The 15,359-nt window shown below is 30.5% G+C and overlaps 3 protein-coding genes across 3 annotated transcripts in view; all 3 read right to left on the bottom strand.

Annotated features, from left to right (window-relative positions):
• LOC146873317 (hyaluronidase Vesp ma 2) overlaps positions 1-1,722 on the bottom strand; it is a 2,878-nt gene extending 1,156 nt beyond the window's left edge. The window contains exons 1-3 of the mRNA XM_085656390.1: positions 1,393-1,722; positions 602-810; positions 23-449 (exon numbers count right to left, since the gene is read on the bottom strand). Of these exons, the coding sequence (XP_085512516.1) occupies positions 23-449; positions 602-810; positions 1,393-1,454 (698 nt within the window). The 5' untranslated portion in view covers positions 1,455-1,722. The remainder of the gene's footprint in view (positions 1-22; positions 450-601; positions 811-1,392) is intronic.
• A 3,517-nt stretch (positions 1,723-5,239) lies between these two features.
• LOC118447718 (inactive hyaluronidase VesT2b) lies at positions 5,240-9,747 on the bottom strand. The gene is made up of 5 exons (XM_035880008.2): positions 8,952-9,747; positions 8,294-8,487; positions 7,729-8,155; positions 7,194-7,398; positions 5,240-7,065 (listed from the first exon to the last, which is right to left on the bottom strand). Exons 1-5 carry the CDS (start codon positions 9,011-9,013, stop codon positions 6,874-6,876), a joined length of 1,080 nt encoding a protein of 359 aa, XP_035735901.1. The 5' UTR covers positions 9,014-9,747; the 3' UTR covers positions 5,240-6,873.
• A 1,716-nt stretch (positions 9,748-11,463) lies between these two features.
• On the bottom strand, positions 11,464-14,691 carry Nmt (N-myristoyl transferase). The gene is made up of 8 exons (XM_035880007.2): positions 14,551-14,691; positions 13,866-14,101; positions 13,582-13,792; positions 13,394-13,510; positions 13,157-13,327; positions 12,888-13,068; positions 12,501-12,764; positions 11,464-12,425 (listed from the first exon to the last, which is right to left on the bottom strand). Exons 1-8 carry the CDS (start codon positions 14,625-14,627, stop codon positions 12,267-12,269), a joined length of 1,416 nt encoding a protein of 471 aa, XP_035735900.1. The 5' UTR covers positions 14,628-14,691; the 3' UTR covers positions 11,464-12,266.
• Between the last annotated feature and the right edge of the window lie 668 nt (positions 14,692-15,359).

Raw genomic sequence — 15,359 nt, 5'->3', positions numbered from 1 at the left:
AATAGTATTTCTAATCTCGTACTCGTTGTTCTCGTCTCTCGCTGTAACGTCACAATCAGGAACGAAATTAGTAGGCGACATATTAAAGCAATAGGGATATCCATAATAACCCCAATCAGCCTGCTTCCTAGTCTTTTTGGCCAATTTCAAAGTTTCTTCCATGAAAAGTCTGGCATATTTTTCGAACCTCTTCGATGCCTCCAATTCGATCATCTTTTTATTCCAGAATGGATGTTCTTTGCGAACTAAATCTATTGAAAAATTTTTATATATCTTCATATTGCCCCAATTTTGGCGGAAGATCGGTCTCCATCTTTCAAAGTCGATTACACCGATACCACTGAAGTTTCTATTTGGATATGTTTTATCCAAATATTCGATAAATCTTTGAAGATGTATCGTTATGTTACCTTCTTGAGGAACTCCACCGTTTCTTATCTTATATTTGCCTAAACAATATGTAAGATTTACACATGTAAGATTCATTTTATCGATGCAACGATACCTGTTGTAGAAAAATTCAAAGAAATCTTCGATGTCGATATCATTGAAAAAAATTTATCCATATACGATAGAGATAAATTGTAAAGCAAAATTTTACCATAATTGAGTGGCAATAACGCCGGGAATTCTCCAGGATCATAAAAAATTGCTATCTTGTCTCCCTGGAAATTGTCCTTAGAATTATGTTTTATATTAAAATTTGTCACCTCGTCGAAGTAGAGACCATATTGATGACACATAAAGGTAGGAACATTCCAATAAATGTTGAAGACTCTTTTCGGTCTCTCGGATTTTTCGCAATTCGATCTGGAAAAGTTAGGCGGGAGATGTCATCGGTGGTAATATTATATACTGACTCGGGCGACAATGACACATATTAGATAAGATACACCGATGTATTTGAACTTGAATTCATCTCTCTCTTTCTCTCTCTTTTCTTTCTTTATATATAGTTATATATATATATATATATATATATATATATATATATATATAACCATATATATATATATATACAAAATTCGAAAGTTAAAATAGAATACCAGGATAACGGGCGTTACATTTAATTCGAAAGAAATTTAACTATATTTTTCAATTTCGAAGAAGCTATGTAAAAGAGACTAAAATAAACTTATTAGCGTATTGATCGATTACACCGCAGGAAAACTAGGTCAGTCATAAAATGATCTATTGTGATAATATAACTCCCATAGATAAGATGAATGAAAAAGAAAAAAATTTGTAAGCGCCACACTCATTGTGTTCTTTTTCTTTTTCCTTTCACTTTTACATTCTTTTTTCTTTTCTTTTTTGTTCTTTTTCCATTTTTTCTTTTTTCTTTTTTTTCTTTTTTTTCCCCTTTTTTTTTTTTTTTTAATTAGACAATACCCGCAAGAGTCGCCGTTCACTAAGGCCTGAAGAAAAAAAAGAAAAAGGGTCACTAGGAGCATGATTTAGTAAGGACAATCGTGCTGATACTGATAATTGTCCGTTCAATAATGAGACTCTCATATGTGTTATCAATTCTAAAGGAACTTTATCTCTCTTTCTCTTTCTCTTTCTCTCTCTTTTTTTTCTCTTTTTTTTTCCTCTATTTAATTCCACGTCGAGTGAGTCACACTATGATCGATCGATCCTTGCGATGCTCCCGTACTGCGTTCTCGTGTATAGAAAAACGTTAACGACGATAGTACACCAGAAGTGCGACTGAATTCCGCTCGATTTCACACCACTATTTATTCCGCATCGTGTCTGTGTGTCTTGTGTTCCCCACCTACGTGCTTCTACCAGTGACTCGAAGCGTTATCTCTTACTCCGGGCTATTGTTTGACGTTTTTTCGTGTTTCCGCATATTTCTTTTTTCCTTTTATATTCTCCTTTCTCGCCTCTCTTTCTTTCCCTTTCCATTATCGATGGCACGTTGACGTCCGCTAAGGGTGACCTTTACGATGCTTCGAAAGAAGAAGAGGGTTGTTGTTCAAGCATGAACGAAAGCAAATCTCTCTCTCTTTCTCTCTCTCTCTCTCTCTTTCTCTCTCTCTCTCTTTCTCTCTCTATCTATCTCTTTTTCTTTTTTACTTTCACATTTTGCGAGCCGCATCCAAATCGATCGTTAAGGGTCCATTTTTTTTTACTACGCAAAAGGGATTACAAGATTTTGCAAGTATATGACCCTCGAGTCAATGATACTTGCCATTATCTTATCGAGGAGTCGCAAGTGTGCCAATGTCTGTGAATCGAAATAAAATTGTACATACAATCGAGAACACGAACTAAGATAATTTTACGATTTAGGGGGATTATTGTCGAATGAAGGATACTCGTTTATCACAAATACTTTACATTTTGTATTTAGGTAAACTTTTATGTTATGAATGTATATAGGACGTGACAAGTTGAAATAAAAATATTGTATGCGGTAATTTATGGTCGCAGTTAATGCTTCAAATTATAATAACGAGTTCATTGAATAAAATAATACTTCAGTATGAAATTGTAATATTTTTTTACACGTCAACAAAACGTTAAAACTAACAATGTTAAGATTGATTAGATATTCGTACGTCTAGATATCTAGTATAAAACGTTCTATATTATGGAAGTAGTAAAAATATTCTTCGTTTATTACTTGTAGAACAGTGTTTGAGGAAGTCATAAACCATGTACTTCGTATTCTTTATATCGGCTATAGCGATATTTTCTTTATTTCTTTTTTTCTCTTTTTTTTTTTTTTTTTTTTTTTGTATATTCCCAACGTCGTATAATTTTTAACGACGGTCAGTTTAAAATACACGTCGGTAGATATAATCGACGTTAGGAACTTTATACCATAATTAAATTTATAATCCGTACCTCGTTAGACTCCATATTTCATTAGATAAAAAACATTCGTATCGTTTGTCGCACATTTTATCATTTTATAATAATGCATTTGACATAATCTGATTGAATTAACTTTACTCGAATATTTTTATGATTCGATAATACAAGATATTTATACGATTTAATCGATCGTTTACTTAGATTTTATAAAAAATATAATTTGGCTGCGGTGAGACATTTTTCTTCTTTTTTTTTTTGTTTTTTTCTTTGCTTTTCCTTTCACTTTTTCTTTCTTTTCTTTTTGTCAACGGCACGGGGAATAAATACTTATCGACGGATGTGGATTATTATCGTTGTAGACTAACGTTTGTTGTGCCTACGAACTCGTCGGAGGATGTGTCTGGTAGCATCCTATCTAAATAGAATGCAAATGTTAAGCCGGCTAATTGTGACAGAAACATAGTTTCGTTCCTTTTATCTTGAGAAGAAGGCCTTGCATGTCGACCGTCGGAGTTCTTCGAGACGGGCGTTTTTATCTAGAGCGGCAGTTACAAAGAAAAACTTTTCTCTGTTAAGAGAATGTGTCCGTGAGTTATATAGTTTTCTCTTTGCGTGTGTGTGTGTGTGTGTATATATATATATATATTTGCTTGTTGGACAATTATAAAAGACGAGGTAATTTTTATAAGAGAAAAAAAAATAATACGTAGAGTTGTCGCAATAAATGGCGCAATGAATCAATGAAACATAAATTTCGTATTTTCGATTGATTCAATAATCGAACGTAATTGTTAGATCGAACAATTACGTTCGATTTTTCTTTTATTTATTATAATAAGAGCGAATTTTGATTCTAAATGAAATTGAAAAAAGAAAAAAAGAAAAGAAAAAAAGAAAAGAAAAAAAGAAATAGATTAAATTAAGCTAAATAAGATTAAATTAAGTATTCGAATAAATACCGAGTTAAATCGACGTTTCAAAATTTTTCATCTTTTGTTCATTCTTTCATTTTCTCATCGCTATCTTATCGTTGGTGGATAACTCACAATGGCCGTGCGATCGATCAAGCTGAGTCCCGGAAGAAGGACGTATAATTTTGAAGGATAAAAATATTTCATCTGTTAACATCAAGAACTTTTGTGATCGATTCTTGTAAGAAAAACGAAAGATAAAGAAAAAAATAAATAAATAAATAATAAATAAATAATTAAAGAAAGAAAATAACGAGAAGAGAAAAGAGAGATATTTCATCAATGAATCTTATTTTAATTCTTTGTTTTCGTTCTTATCTTAACATTGACATTCTTATCATGATACTCATTGTCATCTATCTTGACCAAGAAGGTGCAAAGGAAAGATAGTTCTCTTGAAAAAGTTAGATCGCACTCTAGTTGTTTACGTTCTCATCCTTTGCGTGGTTCGGTCAAGTTACTAACTTTACGATACTTATCTGGATTGCTTGAATCACGCACATATACATATATACATTCGCTTTGGCACATGCAATATTTTCTCTACATCATACCGATCTTGACCCTGTCCCCCTGTCATCTTTTGTCGAGTACCAAGGAAGTAGGAAAGAATGATATCCGAAAGCATTAATAAATCGAGTTACAGTCTTGAAAGATTTTTCCACACGCATTTATTTAACTCTATTCCGCTGTTATTTAACGTTCATTTTGTTTCTTTTTTTTTTTTTTTTTTTATTTCTTTTTATTATCCTTTGTAATCGCGAAAATATTGGAAGTTCCGCACTCTTCATTTTCTTTTCGTCGTTCATATTCTTATGTGTATATCAAATATCGCCATGTTTCTTTCTCTTATATTTCAGTGAATAATATATTGATTTAAAAGTCTATTGGAATATTCGGATTTCATATTTGAACAACGCTAGTTGTATAAGTAATATTAGAGATTACTATCGCCAATACCAAATTTCAGAATTTCCAATCCATTAAATTTAATGCATCGAATACATCGAAATCCAATATATACATATATATGTATATATATATATATATATATATATATATATATACATATATTGACAAAAATATTTGGACACCATGGTATATTTGAATAAATCAGTATATATTTCGATTGTCCATGAATAAAAATTCATTTTCCTGTTATGTATCACTCATTGTGATTAACAAAAATATACAATTTAATATATTTATTGGGTTGACAACTAAGTGATTGCAGAAAGTGTAAAGTCCATCTATCGACAAAATCCGCAAAATTAGTTGCCAAACCAATATGTTTAGCCATTACAATTTTATACATATAAATAAAATATTGTTCAATATAATAATATAATTCAATATAATAATAATTTTTACAATATTTTTGAATCTTGATTTCTTATGTATATACAAAAAATGTGTTGTCTCCACCATTTTTTTACCGGTAAAATAAATCCAAAGATTAGAGAAAAAATATAATAAAAGTGAGATATAAATATAAATCAAATGCTGGTTATGTAAGCATAGAATAGCTGGATTAGGGAAATGAAACCGGAAAAAACATTCGTTTTTTTCTGGCTCTAGCATGACAGTGACATTCTATACATCTTTGTGGTTATAATATTCTAAAAATGGGTATGTACTTTAGCAATCTGTTTTTTATTTGTTATTTGAAATTTTTACACGTAATAATAATTATCATTTCAAAAATATTGTTCGATAATCAAATCTAAGTATATCATCCTTGATTTCAATATAATTTTTTGATAGCAGAGGTAATCTTATGTACTGGTTGCATACTTCAAAAATTGATAAGATTTTTGTATTGTTTCTTTATTAATATTTCTAGCGAGTTTTTATTGCATATTATAAATACTTCCACATCGATTTGTATCACCTTTATTCAAATATCACAAGTAAACTAAAGATTTTTTTCTTCACTATGTCTTTGTATCATTGTAATTTTCACTCGTGGAATGTACTGACTGTTTCGTTTTCTTATGATTTTTTTTTTTTTTTCTTAAAACCAGACACAAAAGATAGAATTGATCGTTTCGATAACAGACAATATATTTAATAGTACGCCTACACAAAAATTATATTCATAGTTTTAAAAGATTACATAATGTCATTTATTTAAGTTATGACATTTTTATTACAGTTAAAAAGTATGTATATGTTTACTAATAACCATCATTTTTACTTTTTTCTACTCACTTTCCTTCACTCTTAAGAGCTCTCGTAGTATTCTCGACACAAAACAAAGAAAGATGCATGATTGTCAAGAGAGAGTTGAAGAGGGACAAAGGGAGAGAATGAGAGAAAGAGAAACAGAGAGAAAGAGAGAGAGAGAGTGAGAGAGAGAGAAAATGGTGGATCATCCACTGTGAGCAAAAGAGATCTTTGATTACCTCTACTCGATGTAATCATGTGTAAAAAATGAAATTGCCTGAGATCTTACACCTCGGACAAGTAAAACTTGCCTGTTAGTGCTAAAGTATATTCGTTGTAAACTTCGCTCGATTTGCTACTTCGAAACAAACAGGAAGAAGTGAAGAATGGGAAAGAGGAAGAGGAAGGGGAGGAAAAGGTGACGAAGATCGAGAATCATGATAGTGATTCTTACTCGTTAATAGTTAAACGCTCTTAATGACTTTATACCTGTACGTAGTATTTCATAATTTCGTCTTTCTTCCTCTTTTTAGGATTCTGTATTTTAATTAATACTTCCGGAATTATTGTGACGAAGAATATTGTTACATACTTGGAATATTATTTTAAAGGATTATGCATCATTCTTAATGCGAAGAAATACATTTATTGATTTTAGTCACAAAGGAATTAGATTAAGTACATATACGTCACACATAATATTTTTTGATATATACTTATTTTTTTTAATTTAATTATTAATTATTTTTTTACTTTGATTATTAATGTTGTGATCTTGTAAATTACAGTTTTATTTTTTGTTTGTGACAAATCTTTTCAATGTGATGATATCGTTGCAATAAGAGTAATATTTTTCAAAGCAGATCATTGAACGCACCCTATCACCATCGGTAATAGGTTATAGATTGTATTAAAAGTTTAATGGTGTTCTTTTTTTGACAGCTTCCATCACTTTAAAAGCGATTGGTCCCAAAATCGTCGATAAGTACTGTTTCAATTTTTCACATTTCTTTTTGTTGTTTAAGTTATGCATGGTACCCCATATAATAATACCATCCCCACCATTAATAAGAATTTCTTGAAAAGTATTTTTCACATCGGTCTATGAGAATATAAAAATCGAATATAAGAAAGTATAAAATATTTAATAACTGAGAAGTTAAGAGGATACGATTTAATTTAATTTTTATAAGCATGATATTTTAAATTTCTAAATAAAATACTACTAACCTCGGTAAGAAAAGTGTCCATTTTATCTTCATATGCGTACCACCAATAAGATAAAACTTTAGGTAAATGTTCAAATTTTTTTGAGATTCTAACAGCTTCTTTCACACTTCCTCGCACTAGACCAATTTTTTCCTCTGGTTTTAGAACATGTTTCACATAGACGGATGGCAAAAGTACGTCTTGATGCTTGAATAGCCACGATAGCCTGTATGAGAAACGTACGATCTTTTAAATGAACGATTAGATAACATAGAATAGAAAGCTAAATTATTGACATACTCTAACTTTCAATACGAAATAATTAACATTGACTTTGTTAATCATAGACCGTTTGCTTTTTATAAGAATCCCACGCTAATCGTTTGTTCAAGTACTGATAAATATCATGGGAAATAAGTGCAAATTATTCAAACATATTTATCGTATGTTATACATAATGAAAAAATTAATAATATAAGTTTAATAAAATCATAATTGTTGATCGATCGTATGAAATGAATTAACTTATTCCAATCAAATATTTCTGATCTCGTACTTGTCGTTCTCGTTCATTGCTAGAGCGTCACAATCAAAGCTAGGATTACCAGTTGAAGCAGTAGGACAATAGGGATACCCGTGATAACCCCATTTATTCTTATTCCTAATATCCTTCGCCAATTTTAAAGTTTTTTCCATAAATATTCTGGCAGATTTTTCGAATCTATTCGACGCTTCCGTTTCGATCATTGATTTATCCCATTTTGGATGTTCCTTGCGAACAAGATCTATGGAAACTTCCTTATTTATCTTTAAATTATTCACATTGCGTCGAAAGATTGGTCTCCATTTATTAAAGTTTATTACACCAATACCACCGGAAATTTTCTTTGGATATATTTCATCTAATTCTTTGGTAAATTGTTGGAGATGAACTGTGATGTTACCTTTTTGAGGAACTCCTTCGTTTCTTATGTCATATGTGCCTAAACAATTATCTAATAAGATTTCACAATCGATCGAAGTAAAGATATTTAAAGAGGAATTTAAAAATATTTTCAATACGAATATCGTACCTTAAAATTTATATAAGATAGAGATAAAAACGAAGAGTAAAAGATTACCATTTTTGAGTGGCACCATAGCAGGAAAATTTCCAGGATCATAAAAGAGTGATATCGTTTCACCGCGATAATTTTCCTTAGAATTATATTTGATATCAAATTTTGTCAACTCATTGAAGTAGATGTGATGCTGATGACAAAAATAGGTAGGAACATTCCAATAAATGTTAAAAATTTTTTTCGGCCAATTCGTTCTGAAAAAGTTAAGTAGGGGGATGGATATCATCGGCGGTGATATTATATGCTGACTCCAGGGACAATGACACATATTAGATAAGATACACCGATGTGTTTGAACTTGAACTCATCCTTTTACTCTCTTTTTTCCGTCTCTCTCTATATATATATATAATTTTATAAGTATATAAAATTCCAAAACTAAAATAGAATAGATAGCCCGTTTTATAACTAATTCAAAACAGATTTAATTATACTTTCCATTTTCAAACAGGCTATAAAAAAGAGATTGAAATAAACTTATTAACATATCGATTGATCAAGCTGGAGGAAAACCAAGATCATTCATAAAATGATCTATTGTGATAATATAACTCTCATAGATATCGTTCGATGAAAAAAAAAAGAAAAAGAAAACTTGCTAATACTATTCTTTGGATTCTTTTTTCTTTCTTTTATTCTTTCGTTAGACAGTAGCTACCTGTTTAAATTGCCGTTCACTAAGGGATGAAGTAAGTAAAGAAAAAGGATCACTAGGAGCATGATTTAGTAAGGCCAATCCAGATAATTTTAATAACTATACGTTCGCTAAACGAGCTTCTCACATATTATGAATTTCTTTTTCTATTTAAATTCCACGTCGTTCGAATTATATTACGATCGATCGATCTTTGCAATTCTTCCGTAATAAATTCTAGTCTATAAAAAAACGTTAACGATGATAGTACACCAGAACTGCGACTGAATTCCGTACGATTTCGGGCCAGTATTTATCCCGCATCGTGTTTTGTGTTCCCCACCTACGTACTTCTATCAGTGACACACGAAGCGTTATCGCTTGTTCCGGGATATTGTATGGCATTTTTTTTCTTGTTTCCGCATCCTTTTTTTTATCCTCTCATATTCTACTTTCTCTTCTCTTTTCCTTTTTTCCTTTCCATTATCAATGGCACGTTAAGAACGACTCTCTTTACGTTTCCTAAGTTTCAAAAGAGCAAAAGGGTCGTTCGTGGATGAACGAGAGTAAACATATTTCTCTCTCTTTCTACTTCTTTATCTCGTGTAATACTCTCACGTTTTGCAAGCCGCATTTAAATTTATCTTTAAGAGTTGGCCTTTTTCTATTCCCAAAGGAATTACAGAGTCCGCAACAGTATGACCCTCGTGTCAATGATATTTGCGTTATATTATCGAGCAATTGCAAGTGTACCAATGACTGCGAATCTAAATAGTACTGTAAATATAAACGAGAGCACGAAATATGATAACTTTATGGATCGCACACGATTTAACGGGGGATTATTACCGAACGAAGGATATTCGCTTATCGTGAATACTTTCACATGTGTGTTTAAGTGAACTCTGTTATGTATATACGTATATACATGTAAATATAACATATATATATATATATATATATATATATATATATATATAACAAGATGAAATAAAAATGGTGCATGTATTAACTTATGGTAGCAGTTAAATTTGCAAATTATAACGTTTCTATTAAAAATAATAAAATATGATAATATGAAATTTTCTTATATAACAGCAATATTTTCTTAGATAAATAAAATGTCAAAGACATGAATATTAATATTGACTTGATACCCGCAGAATACGATATAATTATAAACACGGAAGTAGTAAAAGTACTTTTCCTCCGTTTATTACATGTGTTACAATGTTCGAAGAAGTTATAAACTACGTACTGCGTATTTTTTATATCGGTTATGGCGACATTTACTTTTCTTCTTTTTATATATATATATATATATATATATATATATATATATATATATATATTTCCAATGTCGTATAATTTTTAAGGATGGTTCTTTTTAAAACATTTGTCGATAGATAATCAACGATACGAGTTTTACATCATAATTTGATTTATAATTTGCACCTTGTTAGATTTCATATTATATTAGGTGAAAAAACATTCGTATCGTTTGTTGCACGTTTTATCATTTTATAATAGCACGTTTGACATAATCCTAATTGAATTAATCCCGTCAAATATTCTTCTTATGATTCGATAAAATTCGATATTTATACGATTTAATCGATCAAATTAGATAGAAATACAATTTGGATGTGATGAGACAATTTTTATTTTTTTTTATTTTATTTATTTATTTTTTTTTTTCATCGGTCGCCGGTATGAATAATAAATATTTATTGACGGATGTGTATTATTATCGGTGTAAATTAATGTTTGTTGTGCCTACGAACTTATCGGAGGATGTGTGCCTGCTAACATCCTATCTAAATAGAATACAAATGTTAAGTTAGCTAATTGTGACAGAAACATAGTTTCTTCTCTTTTATCTTGAGAAGAAGGCCTTGCATGTCGACCGTCGGAGTTCTTCGAGACGGTCGTTTTTATCTAGAGCGGCAGTTACAAAGAAAAACTTTTTCTCTGTTGAGAGAGCATATCCGTGAGTTATACAGTTTTCTGCGTATATGGAGGGGGGAGGGAGATGTGATGGGATTGTGTGCGTATGCCTGTTGAACAATCATAGAAGATGAGTTACATAAAAAAAAAAATAAAAAAAAAAAAAAAAAAATAAAAAAAAAAAAAAAAACGCGCCGAGAAGTACAATAATATCGTGATAAATGAATAAAATATAATATATAAATCGTATTTACGGCTGACAAATCAATAATCGAATGTAATTGTTTACATTCGTTGGATCAATTCGTAAAGTGTTTTCTTTTTCTTTTTTTTTTGTTATAATATGTTTTTAAATGAAATTAAAAAAGAAAAAAAGAAGAAATAGATGAAAGTAAGCAATGATATGCGGGATAAATGTCGAGTTTTCCGAAAGTTGACGTCTTTTGTCCATTCTTTTGTCTTCTCGAAGCTATCTTATCGTCGATGGGTAGCAGTGAGTTGTCAGTGAAATCGATCAAGCTAAGTGTATAGGAAAAAGGACGGGTAGCTTTTTAAGGATAAAAATATTTCATGTATTAATATAAAAACATTTTACATTTGTGATCGATCATTGTAAGAAGAAAAAGAAAGATAAAGAAAGGAAGAAAGAAAATAAATAATTAAAAAAGAAGGTAACGAGAAGAGAAAAGAGGGATACTTTGCCGACGAATCTCATTTTATTGTAATTCTGTTTTTTTTTTTTTTTTTTTTTTTGTTGTTTTTCATTCTTACCTTGACATACGCATTATCATCTATCTTGTCAAGAAGGTGCAAAGGAAACATAGTTCTCTCGAAGAAGTTAGATCGCATCCTAGTTGTTTATGTTCTCACCCTTTGCGTGGGTCGGTCAAGTTACTAAAGTTACGATACTTATCTACATTGCTCGAATCACGCACATAATATACGTATATACACTCGCGTTGGCGCATGCAATATTTTCTCTACACCGTACTGATCTTGACCATGTCCCTGTCCGAGTATCAAGGACGTTGGAAAGAATGATATCCGAAATTACTGAGAGATCGACTCACAGTATCGAAAGATTTTTTCACACGTATTCATTCAACCCTCCTCCCTCTTCTTCCGCTGTTATTTTAACGTTCATTTGCTCGCTATTTTTTTTGTTTTGTTTTTTTTTTTATTTTTTTCTTTTATTATCCTTTGTAATCGCGGAAATATTAGAGGTTCCGCACTCCTCTTCATTTTCTTTTTTTGTATCGTTTTATATTCTTACGTGTCATCTCATATTGCCATATTTCTTTCTCGTCACTCACACTCTTGCATTCTTTTCTTTCACTCACGCAAGCTTACAATCGTTTTATATTCTAGTCAACAACATGTTGATCTAGAAGTCTACTGGAGCACCAAACCAATTTTTCCAGGCGTCATACTTGGACAACGCCAGTTATATAAATAATATTGGAGATTACCATCGCCAATACCAAATTTCAAAGGTTCCAAGAACTCCTTATTATCCATCAAGTCCAGAGCATTAAATACGTCGAAGCCCAACTGTGTAAAATAATTTTTCTTTAACAATAGGATTTTTCTAAACAATAGGATACGATGAAAGATGTTTAGACTTACGTTACGGGCTGATATAAGAGCATCGGTCATAAGCTCGAGCCATGGAGTGACGGTGGAGACATTGTAAAAACTATATGCGGCTTTTAAAGTCTTATGTGCTTGATGATGCATTATTGAACTTGGTAATGTGTAATAGCTAACCATATCCGTAATTTTACCATCATTTTCCACTACAAAAGTATTGATCATGCCATTTTGTGGAAGGAACCAATGTTGAAATTCCTCGATTGTAAAAATCGGTGCCAGATCAAATTTTTCTAAGTACTGAAACATACGATGTATGTATATATGTATATATATATATATATATATATATATATATATTTTTTTTTTTTTTTTTTCATTTATATACTATTAAGAAATATTGATTGAAATATTGAAACTCACATCGCTTAAAATTTTGTGAGCTTGTGGAATATCTGTATAAACGAGCTTCCTAAATCCAGGCACCTTGGTGTTCTCTGGCAGTTTATACAGTTTTAAAGTTCTTTGCATAGTCATGTTACGCGAGAGATGAGAAAATTTAATTTCAATAAGCTTCTTTGGATTAAGCGATCGATGCCAATATCTAAGCATAATAATGAATATGAATTTTATAGAAATACAATACGTGTATACATTTGAAAAAAAATATTTGTTTATTAGTAATGAAATACCTGCAAGTTGCAACTGGTTTTGGTAATACAACTCCAGCAGTATACACAGCCTGAAATATTCCTTGAAGATTTACTCTCCTGGTAATTTCTCGTATCAGAACAGGAGCAACCCTTTTGGATCTTAATTTCTTATGTACGCACAAGAAATTTATTTCAACCATCTTTTTAGTACTAAAATAAATTCAAGAATTAGAGAAGAAATACAATAAAATTATGATTTAACTATTGTATGCTCACTGGTTATAAATGCGTAGAGTAGCTGGAATAGCGGAAATGAAACCGACTAGACGTCCGCTTTTGCTGACTCTAACACCGCAGTGCCATTCTTTACACCATCCTGGTGGTTGTAATGCCCTAAAAATCCATAGATATTCCAGTAATCATCTTTTTTATTATTTATAAGTTTTATATGTAATAATAATGACCATTTTAAAAATATAGGTGGATAATCAAATCTAAACATCGCATCGTCGTCTTCTACATAGTTTTCTGATAGCAGAGAATATAATTCTGCTAATACCAAAGGATCATCAAGGTTTAAAGTATCCCATTGAAAACCTTCTGGCAACGAATAAGGTTCGGCCCTTATGGAAGTTTTATCAGGTTCAATTGGTTCATTGCACACAATTTTTTCATCTAAAATTTTATGATGACAAAATTACTTTACATACGTACTTACTTTAATTATAAACATTTTTTGCAAACCTACCCATTTTAGGTACTGGTTGGGTACTCCAAAATTGATAAGGCTTCTGCATTGCTTCTTCTTGAGTTTTGGCAGGCTTTTGTTGCATATTAAATACTTCCATAGCCATTTGTATCTCCTTTATGGAGATATTACAAGCACTGTGAAGATTTTTTTCTTCACTGTGTCCTGCATTATTGTGATTTTCACTCGTGGAATGTACTGGTTGTTTCTTTTTCTTACGGTTCCTTTTCTTAGAACTAGACACATGAGATAGAATTTAACGTTTCAATATCAAGATAAGATATTTAACAGCACATAGACAAATCGATATTTATAAAATTATACGTATAGTTTTAATAGATTATATATTTTCAATTAATAACATAGGAATGGTGAAAACTTATGTTATAGGTAAAAATTATATACATGTTTATTTATTACTTTATAAATCATAACCAAAGTGTTAGAATGAAAAATAAGTTTTTACAAAGGAAGGATGAAATAATATTGTAAGAAGAGATAATGTTTATTGAAATATTAATCGTTAATGATTATACAGTGACTGCATTGGAAGGTCTCAGTGTACCGACTGCAAAACTACCGGCCGTCACATCAATTTTTACTTCTAAGTGATCGAAGAAAACAAATGTTGCAATCGAAATAAAAAAATGGCACGCGAATTGTACGATAAAGATTGATAACGTACCTTTTGGAATGCCCATCTTTTTCATGAATTTCATCTTTCTTAGCCTCTCGCTCCACGACCTGATTCTTATCCTCCATTTTAATATAGATTTTGTAGCTGCGCACGCGCTATCTTTACTAGCGCCGTCTACATGACTTGAATCTAAAATTTCGAATGAGGTTGATCACATGACCATAGCGATGATTGGTTCTCATTTTCTACAAGGTAAGAATGCTTGATAATGTATATAAAAGTGTGTTCCTTTACAATTAATAACATTTAACAATATGATTAAATTCATTTATTCATTAATTTGTTAATATTTTATTACTATAATAAAAAAAACTTTTTTAAAGAGAAAACACTTTAATTTGTTGTTCACAATTTATGTAATAATATATTTTTGAATATTAAAGTTATTAAGCTTACAATTTGAAAATTTTTTTTTAATACTTCGATATATTTTATACTACAAAACAAAATAAAAATTGTAAAATGTCAAATAATAATATATGAAATATATTTGTAAGTATAAAGAGTAATGTGTATAAAATAACATTGACGTTTATTGGATGACGTAAAAGGTAGGAATTTTCATCGACCAATAAGCGACAGCCATTTTTCGCTCTTCAGCCAATCAGAATACAAGTTCTAACTCTTAAAGTATTTGATATATGACTTATCTGCTTTTTTCAAATTAGTGAGGAACATGATCGGTAAGAGAAGAAACATTAATTAATTGTTGGAAAAATGAGGTATGTATATAAATATAATATTAAATATATATAATTATTCATAATAATTATTAAATATAATAATATATATACACA

The sequence above is a fragment of the Vespa mandarinia genome, chromosome 1 (genome assembly GCF_050613455.1).
Source record: "Vespa mandarinia isolate Hongniang chromosome 1, ASM5061345v1, whole genome shotgun sequence".
NCBI lineage: Eukaryota > Metazoa > Arthropoda > Insecta > Hymenoptera > Vespidae > Vespa > Vespa mandarinia.
This window is presented reverse-complemented; position numbering and strand designations above follow the sequence as displayed.

Coding starts and splice junctions, on each gene's coding strand:
- LOC118447718 (XM_035880008.2), bottom strand. CDS start 9,013: ATGCTCCTAGTGATCCTTTTTCTTTACTTACTTCATCCCTTAGTGAAC. Junction 8,488..8,951: donor GTGAACGGCAATTTAAACAG/GTAGCTACTGTC, acceptor TAACTTTTTCAG/AACGAATTGGCCGAAAAAAA. Junction 8,156..8,293: donor TATGGTGCCACTCAAAAATG/GTAATCTTTTAC, acceptor ATAATTGTTTAG/GCACATATGACATAAGAAAC.
- Nmt (XM_035880007.2), bottom strand. CDS start 14,627: ATGGAGGATAAGAATCAGGTCGTGGAGCGAGAGGCTAAGAAAGATGAA. Junction 13,793..13,865: donor CCAACCAGTACCTAAAATGG/GTAGGTTTGCAA, acceptor ATAAAATTTTAG/ATGAAAAAATTGTGTGCAAT. Junction 13,328..13,393: donor ACTCTACGCATTTATAACCA/GTGAGCATACAA, acceptor AATTTATTTTAG/TACTAAAAAGATGGTTGAAA.